The 16,831-nt window shown below is 36.5% G+C and overlaps 1 protein-coding gene across 1 annotated transcript in view; it reads right to left on the reverse strand.

Moving 5' to 3' along the window:
* Positions 1-16,831, reverse strand: part of PKHD1 (PKHD1 ciliary IPT domain containing fibrocystin/polyductin) — a 254,912-nt gene that overhangs the window by 25,061 nt on the left and 213,020 nt on the right. Inside the window, 2 exon segments of the mRNA XM_032213028.1 lie at positions 2,404-2,626; positions 2,898-3,082. Coding sequence (XP_032068919.1) covers positions 2,404-2,626; positions 2,898-3,082 — 408 coding nt within the window.

Consider the following 16,831-nt stretch of genomic DNA (forward strand, 5'->3'; position numbering starts at 1 on the left):
TGTTTTGTGCTTCATCATGCTACTGTGTCAAAAACGTTGTCCCAGGACCTGTCTTTAGTAGTAGCATTAGTGTTCATTTGATGAACAATAATAGTTGACCACATTTATTTTATTTATTTATTAAAACATGGGTCTGAATGTGTTACTGAATCTTTGTAGGGAATTTCTATAGAATGGATAATGAAGTGAGTGATCAATATAATGCTTCCTAGCTATATTATCTTAATAAAATCCTATCCAGTCTACTACAAAGAGGTGGGCAAGGAATATGTTGGATGACAAAATAAAGTGGAAAATGAATTTAAAGATGTAAAATAATAAACATGGGAGATACCATATTTTTCAGAGTATAAGAAGAGGCTGAAGATCTGGGTGCGTCTTATACATCAAATACAGCAATTTTGCCTCCCGAAGCCCCGCCCCTTCACCAAAATGACCATGCGGAGCCTTATGGAGGCTTTCAGAGAGATCCTGGAGACTGGGAAGGGCAGAAATGAGCAAAAAATGGGCCATTTTTGCCCCCCCCAGCCCCCAGCAGCACCCTATAAACCTCCATAAGGCTATGCATGCAGTTTTTTTGACAAAATGGGCCATTTTTTGCTCTTTTGTTGCCCCCCCACCCCCTCAGGAGCACTCTGCCAGCCCCCCCCCCCAAGGCTATTCATGCCTTTTATTTGAAAAAAAATGAGTCCGTTTTCACAAAAAACGGACTGTTTTTTGGAGGTTTGCAGAATGCAAAAACTTTTTCCCCCTTTTGGAAAGCTCTTTAATTAATGAGAATTACATTGATCAAGTGCTGTGCCAGCAGGAACAAAGTATTAAGGTTTGTCAGTGATTTCCTTCTTTAGCACATGGATAAATACACTTGGAAACATCTACCTACCTACCTACCTACTCTCTCTCTCCCTACCTACCTACTGTATCTCTCTCTCCCTCTACCTACCTACCTACCCACCTACCTACCTACCTACCTACCCTCTCTCTCTCTCTCCCTACCTATCTACTGTATTTCTCTTTCTATTTCTCTCTCTCTATCCCTCTACCTACCTACCTACCTACCTACCTACCTACCTACCTACTCTCTCTCCCTTTATCTCTCCTACTGTATCTCTCTCTCTCTCTCTCTATCCCTTTATCTACCTACATACCTACCTACCTACTGTATTTCTCTTTCTTTCTCTCCTCTCTATCCCTCTATCTACCTACCTACCTACTTTTTTTTTAAAAAAAATTGCCTCTTCAAAACCTTGGTGCGTCTTATACTCCGGTGTGTCTTATACCCCCAAAAATATGTAGACGATAGAGAGATAATAAATAAATAACCTGACATGAATGAAATAAGCAGGGGGCAACTCAGAATGAGCCTTTTTAGTAATATCTATTGAACTACCCACCCCATTCCAACAGAACTATGCCCAAGTAGCCAATAAAATTCTTACATTTACTTTTGTTTTAATCTGCTTTTATTTAAAAAATACTGCCCTTTTTCATTCAGTATTTGGGGAAATACTTTGCAGTATTATTCAATTAAGTTAGCTGCTAATTTGAATTGAAAGTAGATGTAGTGAAATGTAGTTTGGATTCCCAAGAGGAAGAGGTTCCATTCCAAAGGGTAAAGAGGAAACAAAGAATGGAGAGTTTGGTAGGGGGGAAGAGAGATAAGACAGCTCCTCCCTAGAGATTTCCAGAGTACATCTATACTTATGTAAATAATTGGCAAGCTTCTGTCAATAAGTGAGGAACAATGCATGGAACTATTCAGAAATAACTCCACATTCTTTCTAGGTTCTGGGGAGGGGAACAATATGGAATCTTAAAATGAATATATAACCAAAAACAACAAATCCAAACTAACAAACTTTGTAACACGAACATAATGTAAAATGTCTTATTCCTTTCTGAAGCTATTTGAGGGCTGCTGCACAGTATTACTATGGATGGTAGCGGAGAAATAATCCCCTAGTCTGTTCAGTGGCCCTTCATCTAAGAAAGGACAACAATCCTCTGCTTGTTTTTAATATTAGTTTTGACACATTAAAAATATCACTATTTAACAATCAGCACACTTATCTAGAATTTTCTGTTGTTGGAACTGAAGCCGAGGAAACCATCACCACCAGAGAATCAAGTGGCAAACTGAGAACGTGCTGAAGTATTCCAATTTGTTGGGCATCAATAAGTGTACTGGCCAAACTGTTTAATCTGACACTTGTACGAGGTGTCCGTACGAGTACGAGGAAGCAAATTTATATTTTAAGACATATAACGGATCACTGATTTTAAGGATCAGCACTCTCAAGCCACGCATTACATGGGATGGATGCGAACTCCCCTGTCGGCTGATGCTATGATGAGTGAATATGCATGATCTCTTTGGAGGACACTGATATTTCCTTTTCATACTATTGTCTGAAATAATCCTTAATCTGTCTTCATTTCCTGGAGTACTGGAGACTGCTCTAATTTTATCCTGTCCAATTTGTAAAAAACTTGCCAACTGTTGAATAAGCATTGCCTGCTCTTTCTCTCCAGTATTCTCTAATACGGTGAAAGCAATATGAAGAGCACTGTGTGGATGTATTTCTATAGGTTCATCCCAGTGAACAGCAACATACAGAAGATTCTCCTGAAAATTGAAGTAATTAGGTCCTGTTGTGGCATTTTCCCAAAGAAGGCTGGAAAAAAACAAGACTGGTTGGATAGAGTTCTCTTTCACAAAAACATGAAAGCTTCTTGGTTCATCATAAGAGACAGCTAAAAGTATTCTGACAATGCCGTGACCACCATTAAAGTAGAGTCTTAATGACCAAGGAACTGGTCCAGCAAAGCTTAGAAAGACTGTTTGACGGCAGTAGAGAGTAAAATATCACAGAAATTTCTTTGGAGCAGAAAGATACCTCCAATGTGGCTTTACTGAAAGTGTCCACAAAGGTACTAGCTATCAACACAGGTGGAGAGAGGTTCCTGTGATCTAAATCTGTGTCCATGTTTTCCAAAATCACCATTGCATGGTCAGTTTCCTTACAGAAGTAAACATTAGATGAAGGCTTGAGAATGCATTTTCCTTCTTCCCTGTAAATGCCTGTTAAATAATAGTTTTTTTTTAAAGGATTATCAGCACAGATTTAACAACTTGTATAATTTTAGTCACCAGTCTTCCAGAACCAAACATTTTTCTCAACAGTGTTTGAAAAGCAATTGTACGTAATTTCAGTTTCCGTCAAATGTGTTAGAAATTCTAGAAATTGGCAGGGAAAGGAAAAACAACAAGTATTCATTTATCTATTTCTAATGAAATAAAATAGCATAAAGGCATTTTTGTTTTTAAAAAGTTGACATTTATTGTAACCTAGGATATATGCAGTCAGTTAGATTATTAATGTGATCAGATTAGAAGAAATTAATGTAACTTTGCCAAATATATCCTATTTACTGGGAGAACGTCAAATTGGAGACATTTTGATGTGAATTTATTCCATCTATTTCTGCATTAATATTTTTAAAATGATATCAAAACTGTATTTTTGTCCACAACACTTGCATTTTTTCCTCAAATATACCTTGTATTCTAATATACATATTTTCATTGGTAAAAAAGAATCTGTATTCACAGAGTGCTATAGTTTTGTTGAACCTAAGACTCCCAAAATTCGAAAATATGTAAGGTGAAGCATAACTATGTTCTGATCAACATAAACTGAAAAATGCAAATCATATTTGTTCATTTGTTCATTTAAGCAAAAACCTCTAGCATTGTTCACTGATATTCCTGAAGAAAGCAGGATTTAAATGTTATATTTAATGATGAAAATAACTGAGTAAAGATTCTGAATGGAGCAGTAACTAAAATATGGCTTGGTGAAGAGATTGTGTTTGGAGGAGGGGCTGAAACTGATTTTCCTCATCCTGGGGGAAAAAAGAAGACATTCTTAAGGATAGTTCTAAAATATTTAAAAGTTACCATTAAAAAGAGCTGGTGTGGTTCAGTTTCAACAGTAAATTGTAGCTTAGAGCATATTGCTTCTCAAGAAAGAAAATGCACAGTAGAACATACTATATTTCCCAGAACAACCTTGCTAGAGATTGTTATTGTGAAAGAAATTAACCCAGACTCACTCTAGATTCTTCATTCTTCCATTTCAATACACAACTTTAAATACAGAAAGTACTTCAGAAGGCATAGTTTTTAAGATGTTTTTCTTCAAACTAAGTAAGAGTGCATTCATATGCTGCATATATCTGCTAGTTGATCAGATGAAGGCATCAACCTGTTGCTTTTCAAGTAGCCTCTACTTGAAAGGTAGATTACATATTCTACCTTGCAAAAAATAACATGACCATTCTTGAAATAAAATTGGAATTTGGTTGGGCTTGTAACATCACTGCTTCAAATATGCTAAAACAGTGTGGTACTGTCCTTTCACTAGTGGGAAATGTTACATGTAGCCAAATGCAACCAGTACTGGCAACTTCATTTTATTCTATTCTGGGTGACTAAAAACTTTATATGAAAGCCAAAACTGACCATGATGAGCACATAGAAGGTTAATCACTATGTATATATTTGGAGAAAAATAATTGACAGCTGCAGATTGTGACTTGGAATGTAAATTGAGGAAATAATAAAGAATATACATTAACAAAGGGAATGAAAGAAACAGAAATTATTTATTAAATAAATTTATATAGCCATCCTACCAATTCACAGGTGGCTTACAACATCAAGAATTGCTGAATACATACAAGAAAATGAAGTTGTTGGCTTAATTACAAGTGAAAGGACTAAACTGTGTGTCATGAAATATGAATTGGTACAGCAAAGCTGCTGTGTTGCTATGAGTATGTATAGAATATATACTCATAGCATATACAAAATCTATAACTTGGTGATGGTTACATGCTTCATTCTTTTGAATGATGAAAATAGAAGAATCAGAGATGAGTTGGGAGAAAAACAGTGGAACACTAGACAACCTGTGTCCTGTTGGAAACAGAAGGATCATAGGCACACAAAAAAGTGGTGGTAGCAGGAATTTATTTATTTATTTTATTTATTTATTAGACTTATATACCACTTCATAGGGCTTTCAGCCCTCTCTAAGCGGCTTACAGATTTTTTAGCAAATTGAGTCAGCAACTTGCCCCCACAGTCTGGGTCCTCATTTCACCCACCTCGGAAGGATGGAAGGCTGAGTCGACCTTGAGCCGGTGAGATTTGAACCGCTGAACTGCAGATCACAGTCAGCTGAAGTGGCCTGCAGTACTGCACCCTAACCACTGCGCCACCATGGAATGACCATGCCACCTTTCCCACTGACTTTCTTTGAAGAAAGTTGTCAGGGAGCATTGGAAATTACAATCACATGATGCGGGGAACCATGGCAGGATGGAAGCAGTGGAGAGCCACAACTTCAAACCCAGGAAAGCAAAGCGTGCACAAAGCAATATGACAGTAACGCTGGCAGCAACCCACCCTGAGTAGGTCAATGAGGAAACAAGGTTCCCAGGACGTATTCCCTTCTTCAGGTTTCCTTATTTATACCCAGGTAGCAAAGCAGCACCTAAAGGGCCTGAATGCTGCTGGCCAAAATACTTCAGTTTCTGTAGGAGCATGATTTCTGCATTGCTTCCTCCATAGAGGTAAAGGTGAGAAAACAGAGTAGGAAGATGAAATGTGTCAAGTCTTAAAATATGCTTTAAAAAAGCATTCTTGATACTGTTGATGGTACATCACTAGCTGGGGGACTGGGAGCAAATATGCTGGGGCAAGGCTGCATCAGTTGCTATTGCTGCCCCAACAGCACTCAATTTCACCAGGTCATGTTTACATTCAATTCTCTAGCTTTCCAATTTCATATTCTACCATATCCTGGATTGGTGACAGAGACATTTTTATGTAAAGAAGGGCTTTCCTGTCACTTTGAATCCATTTGATCTGGATCCTATGCAATACATGTTGCCACAAACATTTCTGCACAGGCATGGATGCTTCGTGCAGGTGTACATTGCACAAAAATAAATAAAAATGTAAAAAAATAGCTTTCAAGAAAAAGAAAATACAGCTGGCAGCACTTACCAAATTATAAAAGGCTGGACTTGCAAAAACCAATTAGCCCATATTTATATTTCCCCCCAGCACCCTAAGATTATGATGACTCTTTTAGTTTGAGAGGTTCTTGTCAGGAAGGAACTGAAAAAAACCTGGAAATCTTCTTGAACTATTCAAGTTAATTATTGTTACCTGATCCCAGCAAACAGCTGAGCCAACCATTGACATCCACGCTCCACAACCACCCATGTGACCTGCATCTTGTACGTCCCACTTCTGAGCCAGCCTCTCTTTGAAATGGCTGGGATCTCCATTGCTTCTTTTGTAAGCAGGTTGCTAGAATCCAGATACGTCCCTTTCTCTTGCATTGCCCCCAGCCCCTCCTCCTTCTAAATGGCCTTATCTGCCAGTCACAATTTTTGCGGCCAGCAATTTTGATCACTTTTCAAATGAAACCCATGCTGGCCTTGGTAATCATAATGTCATTTACAATTTGCCACAAAACACGTTTATTCAGTTAGTAGCACATCGGAGAAAAGAGAACTCCATATGAACTCATTGCTGAAGGCCTAATCTGATTATTTCCTCATGAAAATCCAAGCAGGGGTGCTCGTAAGCAGGGCTGGGAAGGGAAGAGGAAAGGGAGGCCTGTGTGCAGCTGACTCTCATCATCAACACAAATAGATAAGTGACACAGGGTGTCAGGGGCAACATCTAATTTGCCTGCGGCTCTCCTTGGAGAAAAAGGCCAGAGTGGACAGGCCTAATAAATACTGATTCACCACTGAGGATTGAGGTGACACAAGCTATTTACATTGAGGATGAAGAACCACACTGATAAATTCCAGAAGCTTCTTTCTAAATGATCAAAATTAAATCAAACTGGTTATGTTTCTGTGTGCAAAAAAAGAAGGGGGGCAGGGAAGGTAAACTGGCATTCACATACCCACTGGTGCCATGAAAAGTCAGAAAAACCTAAATGAAGGTGAACACCTGGGATCAAATAGATGGGAGTTATTTTCAAACCTAAGTGAATGTGTAAGATCAGAAAAGTGAATATTTTAAATCTAAGTGAATACATGTGACAGAAGACTTACATACAGGTACAAATGCAGGTGTACATACATACATACATACATACATACATACATACATACATACATACGGTTTATTGATTTTCATTTTTAAAAAATAGCATATATTTTTGTTTATTCACTCACAAAACCATGAACTTTGCACATACTGGGTGACAGAGAAATCTGCCCTGCATCTAAGAAGACGCAAGCAACAGTATGTCTGCTAACTTCATTTCTTTCTTTCTTTTTCTATTTAAGAAAGTGTAGTCTCCTCTTTACAATTTTTTTTTAAAAAAACACATCTCCACATCAAATTTGTTATTTTATTTAATTTACTTTTTTTTAAAAAAAACACTCAAGTTGCTCCCAGGGTTTCTGACAAATATTAACTTTGTATCAATATTTGTCCTTCCTGTCGTGAAATGAGGATTTTCCACCTCATTTCACATTTGAAAAGAAAAATATGCCATGGGGGTCCTCTACTTAGGAAAAAAGCACCCCACACAACTCATGTCCTTTATTTAGAAAAAGGAGAAGAAGGAAAATGTCTTTAAAATGTTCCTTAAAAATAGATGTGATACTTAAAGGCATGGAGACCTTTGTTGTTTTCCAAACACTTCCGTCACCTGTTTAAAGTTCTATCTTTAAAACTGAATGAAATACATTAACATTAATGAATTCTCCTTCAGGTTGGCACAAATTTTCCTACAAGTAATTTCTTCCATACCATAATTTTTGATAGATTTCAAAATACAAACTTGTAAAGAAAAGACAACCATTTTTGAGTAAAACAAAGAGATGTCATCAAATTTCTCTAAAAGGTATTTTATCAATGTAAAATAAATGTCATACCGTGTTATTTCCACATAGCCAGATTTGCCAGTCATATATTTCTAATGCAAATACAAATGCAGGTACACAATAAAAATAAAAGTAGTGACATAATTAATGGGGCACTAGGTGCACATTGTAGTTTGGTTGCCCTGGGCAAGCCATCAGATATATTCTACCATTAGAAAGTGAGACAAATAATTCAGTAAACCACATACAGAATTGTATGCTTATTTTCCTGCTGTCCATAATCATCGCAATAAGACCTTGCTGTGGATCTGTATCTTGGAAAAAAGTAACTACTGAGTCTGATTTTAACTAAATACCATTCAAACAAGTATTAAACAGCACTTATTTCAGTAAATATAAATTTGTTTAAGCAGGCAAATTTCCCAAACAAATATATTTTACCTATAGTTTCCACAGTTATAAATGTTTCTGTAATCAGAATACACTTTTGTGTATTGAACGCAATTTAAGATAAAAATATTTTAAAATGAATGGTAGTGGAATCCAGAAATTATGTGCCATACAAGTCACAAGATACTTTGTTTTCAATTCACACAATTGTTCATGCAAATAAATATGGGACACATTTCTGCTATAGTCTTCATTTGCATGTGAAACCCAATTCAAATCTCAGTTTCTCTGTATCTCAATTTAACCTCTGTGAAATGCCAATAATTCCATATAGGCTGAATCTGTCAATCATTATTCCCGGAAATGTAATGAAAAAGATAAAATTAATCATTTATCTGTGCTTAGAATTTGTTTCAAATGACTATCCAATTCATGAATGCTAGGTGAATCTGGGATTCAGCAACAAGTTTGTGCAAGTGAATGGAAATGTGATTTTATTTTTTATTGTTAAGTCTACACAGATAAAAACCAACTCTACCTTCTCAAGGTAGAAGAAGGTGGCTTAGAAACTTTACATGATTGCAGTATGACCAATACTTTTAAGTGGTTTTTGAAAACAAGTACAATGCAAACTGATAATGGGGATAATTAAATTTTCAATATGATATTTAAGATATGAAAATAGTGTGGCTGATGTACCAATATGGAAGACTGCAATAATGACTAAATATTTTGTACAGAGCTAACCCTCTCTCAAACAAGAAAGATAATAATGATTTATCAAGCAATAAATTTCATGTGAAAAAATCATTTTCAGCAGTATTTTCCAGAATCTATGCCAGAATCTAACCAAGTTGCAGAAATCTTCCTAATATATAAAGAACATGTCTGGACAGGAAGAAAGCAATTGAAACTCATTTTCACATTATTAGACATATCCATGAAGTCACAAGGAATGTCATCACTTTTCTTTAGGCCTGAACAGAAGTATTTTTGAATTTTAGTACATTGTAAGGATATTTGTCCAGACTTAAGTAAGGCTTTTCACTATTAGAAGGCAAAGAATTCTGGACAATAATTGTCCCATAAATCCAACTAATTTTCCAGGCACATGAACCTCTATTCAAAGTTACACACACAGCATCAAACTGGGTTTATCCTTAATTCAGCAATTCAGAATTTTATTTCTATATTATATTGCTTGCTAAGCCTCTCTGAACTAATGGTATAACCATTCATATAATCCAGGTCATTGTGCAAAGAAAGTTGCTGTGTCACAGATATCTCAGAAAGGCTTGATGAGATTTGAATTAGGATTTTGAATTAGGAGTTTATTAGGTAATGACGAATTGCTAGCAGCCACAAACTGATAAACTTTCAAACACCCTTATAAGCAAACTGGTAGCAACCTGATCTTAAATTTATGATTGAGGACTGGATAAATCTCATACTTGGAATTTTATTTCTAACTTTTGGTTTAAGGCTTTGTTTGATTTCTGCTCTCAGCTATACTGGTTAATTTTTGTTTGGTTTTATTTTAATCTTTAAAGGAAATAGATTTTTTTTATATCTTTGTATACATAAATATTTTCCCTATAATAGTAGTAATTGGAGCACCTAGCCATAGATTATATGTGGGGGTTAAAGTTGGGAGGATTAAAGTTAGAATTACCAATATTTAAAGTTAGAATTACTGATATTTAAAGCTTATTTGAATGGAGAGAAACTTTGGTTCACGTAGAAGTGGGCTGGTCTTGAAATTTCAATCCCTTCTCAAATCTACATGGCATCCTTTTGATTCCAAGTTTATTTAAACTTTTCCCAGTATTGCCAATAATGGAAAATAATAAAAGAAAGGGAAATGAGATCAGGTGGGATTTTATACTAATTTTGATAGCTTCCATTAAGGTACTACATCACAATACTTTCTGTATATGAATTATTCCATATCTCATTCTTGATCACTTCTTAAAAACTATCAGTCCACTTTATCCTAAAGTTTTCTAGCTGAAGAAGGATCTTCTTTGTATCTTATCTATAGAATTATTTATTAGATTTCTCATTTTCCCCTCCCTTCCCCCGCTTCTTTCTTCTTTTCTGGCTCAGAAGCATTTAACATTTTAATGTTATAGATCATGTGCATTTGCAAGCATTTGAATGACTATGTTTGCCTGTGATTGATGTATATTTTATGAGACTATTTACACACACTGTCTGTAATACAGTATATATACATCAGTACCCTTTGTAATATGTTACATATGATCTTTGAATTCCATCAAACCTCAAGGACTGCTTAAGATCCATAAAACTTCAATTTCTGCAACTGTCATTGGCCTATATCTTTTTTACCTGCATATTTTATCAAATTCTGTCACAACAAAAATTAATAGGAGTTTCTTGATTCTACCATTATGTGAAGAACATATTTAGTAATTCAAAAAAACAACCCAAGAGGATGATCTACTTTGAATCTGAATTAAAGATTGACATTTACTCAAGGTTTCAAATTCTCATTCTTAACACTCTTTTCTGAGACAGTCCCAGTTTCTATAACTCTTTTTTGAAGTGTGGCATCCACTACTCTTGAGATGGGGGTCTGACCAAAGTGGAGTAAAGTTATATCATTATTTCAAAAGCTATTTATGCTCCTACATGTCTGAGACATTTAAAAGTCTGAACCAAAGGTCCTTTTTCAAGAGGCAACTGGACCTGGATGACTGAGAATCTCCATAGACATTAAGAGACTGAACATTTGTTGTGGCAGCCAACACTGCTTTGGAATAACTTTCTAATGGAGATCCGATTAGCTCTCTCTTAAGCTCCAGTTTTTAGAAAAATGTAAAAACTGAATTATTTCAGAGATCTTTTTTAAAAGTTTATTATTGATACCATTTTAATATTTTTTTCCTTTCCTCTTATTTCTTATTTTGATCTGATATCCTTATCATTATTGTTGTATTTATTCATTGTTACTCATGGTTGTAGGCTTGTATTTTTATCTTGTTTTTGCAAGATAACATAAAATTGTTTATTGCTTTTGGATTAAGTACTTAAGTACAGGGTGAATGGCTGATAACAAGAAAACCAAATCTGTATACAGACACTTGAGTCAGAATAATGAATATTCAGAAAAACAAGTTCTCCTAAGAATTGTGAGCTGGAGCAAGAATCCATCTGCAGAATTATCTACAATTTCATCCAACTTCTGGCAAGTGCTATTTCATCACTAGAAGCTTCATAAGCCCAGTTAGAAGAATAAGAAGGAAGTTCCCCAAACACAACAGGGATGGTTTGACATATTGTCAGTTATAGTAAGTAGGAGTCCCCTTGTCGCAGAAGATGTCACTTGGAGTCTGAAATAATAGAATTACGGCAATAAATAAATGTCTATTCAATTTGTAAAGCCCCATCCATGACTAGAGAACAATCACGGCAGCTAATTGTAAAACATACATTTTTTCTAATTAACATCTGAAAAAAAACAGCCTATATAAAGCCATGTAGTTCTTAATATCTGTTGGTTGGCTACCCTTGTTTGGCTACCCTGAACTGTAATATTTTCATCATTTTTGTTCTTTTGAAAGATAAGTATTTGTCTTGATAAAAGGAAAAACCAATGAAAAGGGGACACTCTGCAGCAGATTTAAGTTTTGATTTTATTGATTGGAAAGCCAAGAGGGTTGGAATTAAGTTCTCCACTGACTCTAGCATCATAGCCAATTTCACATTCCTGTAACTGCTGGTGTTCTGTGGAACAGCACTAGCATTCAGACACTAAGAAGCCTAGAAACCTAAATGCTTAGGAGGCAAATCATGGAGAGGACCTGTTGGGTGGGGAGTTCATTGTACCTGAACATGTTAAATGAATGCAATGTAAGTTAATTAGTGGGGGAGAAAAGACAATGTGTGGCAATTAGTATAAATAGGGGATGTTGGAGGGGAGACTGGCCAAGCCAAAGGGAGAAGCTAAATGGGGAATTTGTCTGGAATCTTTAGTTGGCACAGAAAAGCAGGGTTCAACCTTATCTAGTCTGTCCCAGGTGCAGATTGCAAGTCTGGAAAGATTCCTGTGAAATAGGCATGAGCAATAAAGTAGCTAATTGATGAGCAATTCATGGGTGGATCTGGATGTTTGTACCTGAGAGGTGGAAATACAATCATTCAAAAATCATTTCCTGTCTTATGCTAGGAAGGCATTTCGATAAATCTGCAACCTGATTAAAACATCTTCCAATGCAATTAGTCCTTCATTGTTTCCTCATAAGCAACTTTCTTCCACATCTTGAGCTGAAAATACCCCAAGTCTTTCTCTTTTCTGTGTCACAGAGTTTTAATGTTCTATATTATCCTCTCCAGTTATTTCTGCTTTAATTTAACCTAAAGCTCATCAGTTTATTTCGACATACCCAGAGACACACAGAACTGCCTCCAGCCCTTTTGCCAGTTCTGATTGGTTGCTTCCCACAACAGAATGCAAAACTGCATTCTTTTCAAATGTATTACCAAGCCCTGGCTCCTTCGCCATGGCATGATAAACACATCACTTCTGGTTTGAGGATGAAGCTTTGATTTCATTGGATGCCAGATCTAAAAACAAATGAGGGTTGTGCTCCAAGCTGCTCCAAGCCTTCTAAGCTGTAGCTATAATGGGATTTGAATGGGAAGTCCTGGACACAATAAATCTGTGCCATATGTGACTATTTCCTGTGTCAGTTCCTTTCTCATAACCAGTGGTCTTTCCTCCCAACCCCCCCCCCCCCAATCTCTTCCTTTCTTTCCCTTTCATGACCCCACACCAGGACTCTGAAATCTTGCATGGCTGCTTACCCGCCTGGGGCCCTTCCACAGCAGTTGCATAAATAAATGAATTTGACAGCAAGCATCATAATAGTTAGCAAGAGTGTGTATACTCACCACCACTGCAGCTTTGGTAGAGAAATGGAAGAGGAAGGAGCTTGTTTGTTACTACAAAACAAAAGCATGTTCTTTGACAAGCAATGAAAGAATTAGTAAAATAAACTTGCAAGAGAATTGTTACCAGGTTTCGTTTTAAAGCAAGACGATTTTGAGGCTCTCATATCTAAATGTACCTTCTCTCTATCTCTTTCTAAAAGATAAACTGTGGAAAGGGAAATAGATTCCCAATTGAAGGTTTCCAGAATACACATTTCCCCAGGTTGAGAACATTAAGTCAAACCCAGACCTTCCTTAAACAGGTCCAGTGTAAAATGGGATTCATCACATATACACCCACTCCTGCCAACCACATCAGGAACTTTTCTCAAACAAGCGTCTTTGAAAAATGAGGATGATGTAGTCACTAAAAGTAATGCTCAAGGCAGGAGAATCATGTCTCTCCTAGCATTCCAAACTGAGCTGGGAGAAAAATGATGCAGGAATGTTCATGAGGGTGATCTTTACTTAAAGAGAGCCAGAAAAGAGCTTCTGCCTGTAGCAATCATTGATTACTCATCTCATTCTTTTCAAAGATAAGGTACCTTTTCTTAGGAAGGTGAAAATAGCCAGAGAGTGTGGAGATATGCTGTAAGACAAGCTGCTTGTTCTGCATGCATTTCTTGTGACTAGATGTGAAGTAACTGGGGAAATGTCATAGTTTTCTCAGCACTTTTAAAGGAAAGAGGTTCTTTTTCCCTCAAAAAGAAAAGAAAATCAGTATGACTTTTTTTTTTTTTGCTAGAGGGAGTTCTCTCATCACTAATAAATGATACTGTTCCTTTACAAAAATAAAGTCTGGAAATCAAATGATTTCTTCAGAATAGAAATCTTATGTTTAGTTATTTGAGAATCCTTCTCTGTTAGCATACTGCACCATGAATGAGAACAAAGGCATGTGAAATGTGAAATACCCATAAGCTTAACCACAAAATGTAAACCAGTAATCACAGATGACCCAAGACCTCTGCTCCTGGATCTGACTCCAGATATTCACCAAAGAACATCAATTTATAGTTATGACACAATACAGACTACCTCTATAATGGTATTAACACTTATGTTTTCTAAACATGAATTCAAAGTATAAGGGGGACAGTCTCAAACTAGTGCTTTCAACATCACAATACACATTCTAATACACTATCTAAGGTGCAGTTTGGGCTAGGCCAGTGACCTTTTCAGCACTGAGTGACCAAACCAGAACGTGCATGCATGCACATGCGCCGGAGTGCTGGAAACCCGAAGACCAGCTGTCCGGCGTTCACATGCCTGTTTTTTTTACTGCTTTGGGGGCTGTTTTTTGGGTTGTTTTCAGGCCGTTTTCAGGCCATTTTTGTTTTTCTGCCAGAGCTCCAAAAACAGCCTAAAAATGGCCTGGAAAAGGGCCAAAAACAGCCTGTTTTTGGGGCGTTTTGGCTATTTTCATGCCGTTTCCCAGCACTCCAGCAGCTGGTGATGGAACGCATGCCCACAGAGATGGCTCTGCATGCCACCTCTGGCACCCGTGCCATAGGTTCACCATTATGGGGCTAGGCTGTTGCCAACAACAAATAAATGAAAAAAAATTCAATGAAAACTATTAATATTTTTAATGCAGAGTCTACTCTGAGAATAGAGCGCCCTGTATATTAAATAAATAAACAAATATGGAATTCAGTATCATTTAGTTTATATCACAAAATTTCTGTGTTCTTTCTTGTAACTTTTCTATGCAACAAGTATTGGGTTTCTTTTTCATCAGAACATAACCCCATTAATGTCATTAATGAAATATATGGCCATTTCACAATCCTTCCATAACTATGGTGGTGGTGGAAATTATTATTTCTTGTCCCCTTGCTTTACTGCATTCACATACATATGGTTATCAAACAGCTGAGTTCCCATATTTCCCCTTGTGTCTTGCCTGTTTCAAAAAAATACAATAAAATATGAAAATGGTAATATTTTGAGTTTTGAAAGGAGTGCATCTTGATGGGCATCAATGTATTAGGAAAGCAAACCTTCTTTTTCTATCCTTCAGCCTAGTGCCAATAATTCTTGCTTAAGCTGGTTATCAATTATCCAAAAGGCTGGGGAGAAAAGAAGAATCCTTTTCTTTTATTACTCACTTCCTACAAGATGTATTTATGATTTCTAGAGCTGTGCAGTTATTCTGGGCAGCAAGCAAAGATTAAAATGACCACCATAACATATCACACATAATGTGTTGATTAAAACAACAGCCCTCAAAACAAAAAAAGCACTTCACCAGAATTATTCAACTAACCTTGTAGCCCCAAATTCCTGGAGGCATATGCAGGTATATGGAAGATTATCAGGGTCAGATCCTAGCTTGCATATCACCAACGCGAATAAGGGAACCACTGTGGTGTACTGGTTAAAGTATACAATTGTACAAAGATACAATTGTAATTTATGCATTAGTTGGACAAAACATTGCAGTGTATTTGCACATAGAAAACCTGACTCCTTAATAACATACCAAACAATTATATTAATAATATGCCATATTTCATAATTGCTATTCCACATGTAGCTTACACTAGTAGAATAATCAATCTGGAATTGCCTGCAGGAATTAACTTTGGAAAATGTCACAATATCCTCTTGATTATAGAATTTGACTTTTGCCTCTCCGGGTCCTTGGTAGTTATTTTTGCCCCGATTGGATAGGCAATTGGCAACTTTCTGACCTCTGAGATGTGAATCCAGGTTTGAGGACCAATATCCAGTGAACTCTGACACTTTTCGTGCTAATAGATTCTCAAAAAAATGGAACATTTTTTGTAGAACATTATAAACTATAAAAATGTTTAAAGTATAAGAATCTTTATAAGATTCCCCAAGACTAAAGAGCTCCCTTTTTAAGACTTTACAATTCAGGCTTAACTTCTATTGTTAAATGTTTTTAGTGGAGCTCTCAAAATAGGCAAGCAGACTTGTACAAGTTGATAGATACAAACAGTTTGGGGTTACGAATGCTGAGTTCCTACACATTTGGGGCACAATCAAGTTGGAAGAACTGGTTTAAGACTTAGTTGATTATATTGGCAATAATGGGCAGCAATAAATAAATCTGTATGTATGTATGTATGTATGTATGTATGTATGTATGTATGTATGTATGTATGTATTTATCAGCACAAATACACAAATGTAACAAAGGCAACAGTAAAAATATTGGGTTTCTGTCTCGATGGTCTCTTGTGATGAACCGATGGACAGAGATGGAAGTAGTGATCTTCCTCCCATATTTGGGCATACCGGGGGTTGTAACTCTAAATAGATACCTTTCACCCCGGCTCAGCTGATAAGGAGCCGAACTCTGTGGCTTAGTGGTTAACACATCTGCCTAAGATGCAATACAGCACAGGTTCGAATCCCAGTAAGGGTATGGCTAACTGATGAGAGCTAAATAGCTTGAAATAGATCTATACTAGTCTCCCTTTATTTATTTATCAGCACAAATACACACACACACACAAATACACACACACACACACAAATACACATACACACACACACACACACACACACACACACACACACACAC

The sequence above is a fragment of the Thamnophis elegans genome, chromosome 3, assembly GCF_009769535.1.
Source record: "Thamnophis elegans isolate rThaEle1 chromosome 3, rThaEle1.pri, whole genome shotgun sequence".
In the NCBI taxonomy this organism is placed as follows: domain Eukaryota; kingdom Metazoa; phylum Chordata; class Lepidosauria; order Squamata; family Colubridae; genus Thamnophis; species Thamnophis elegans.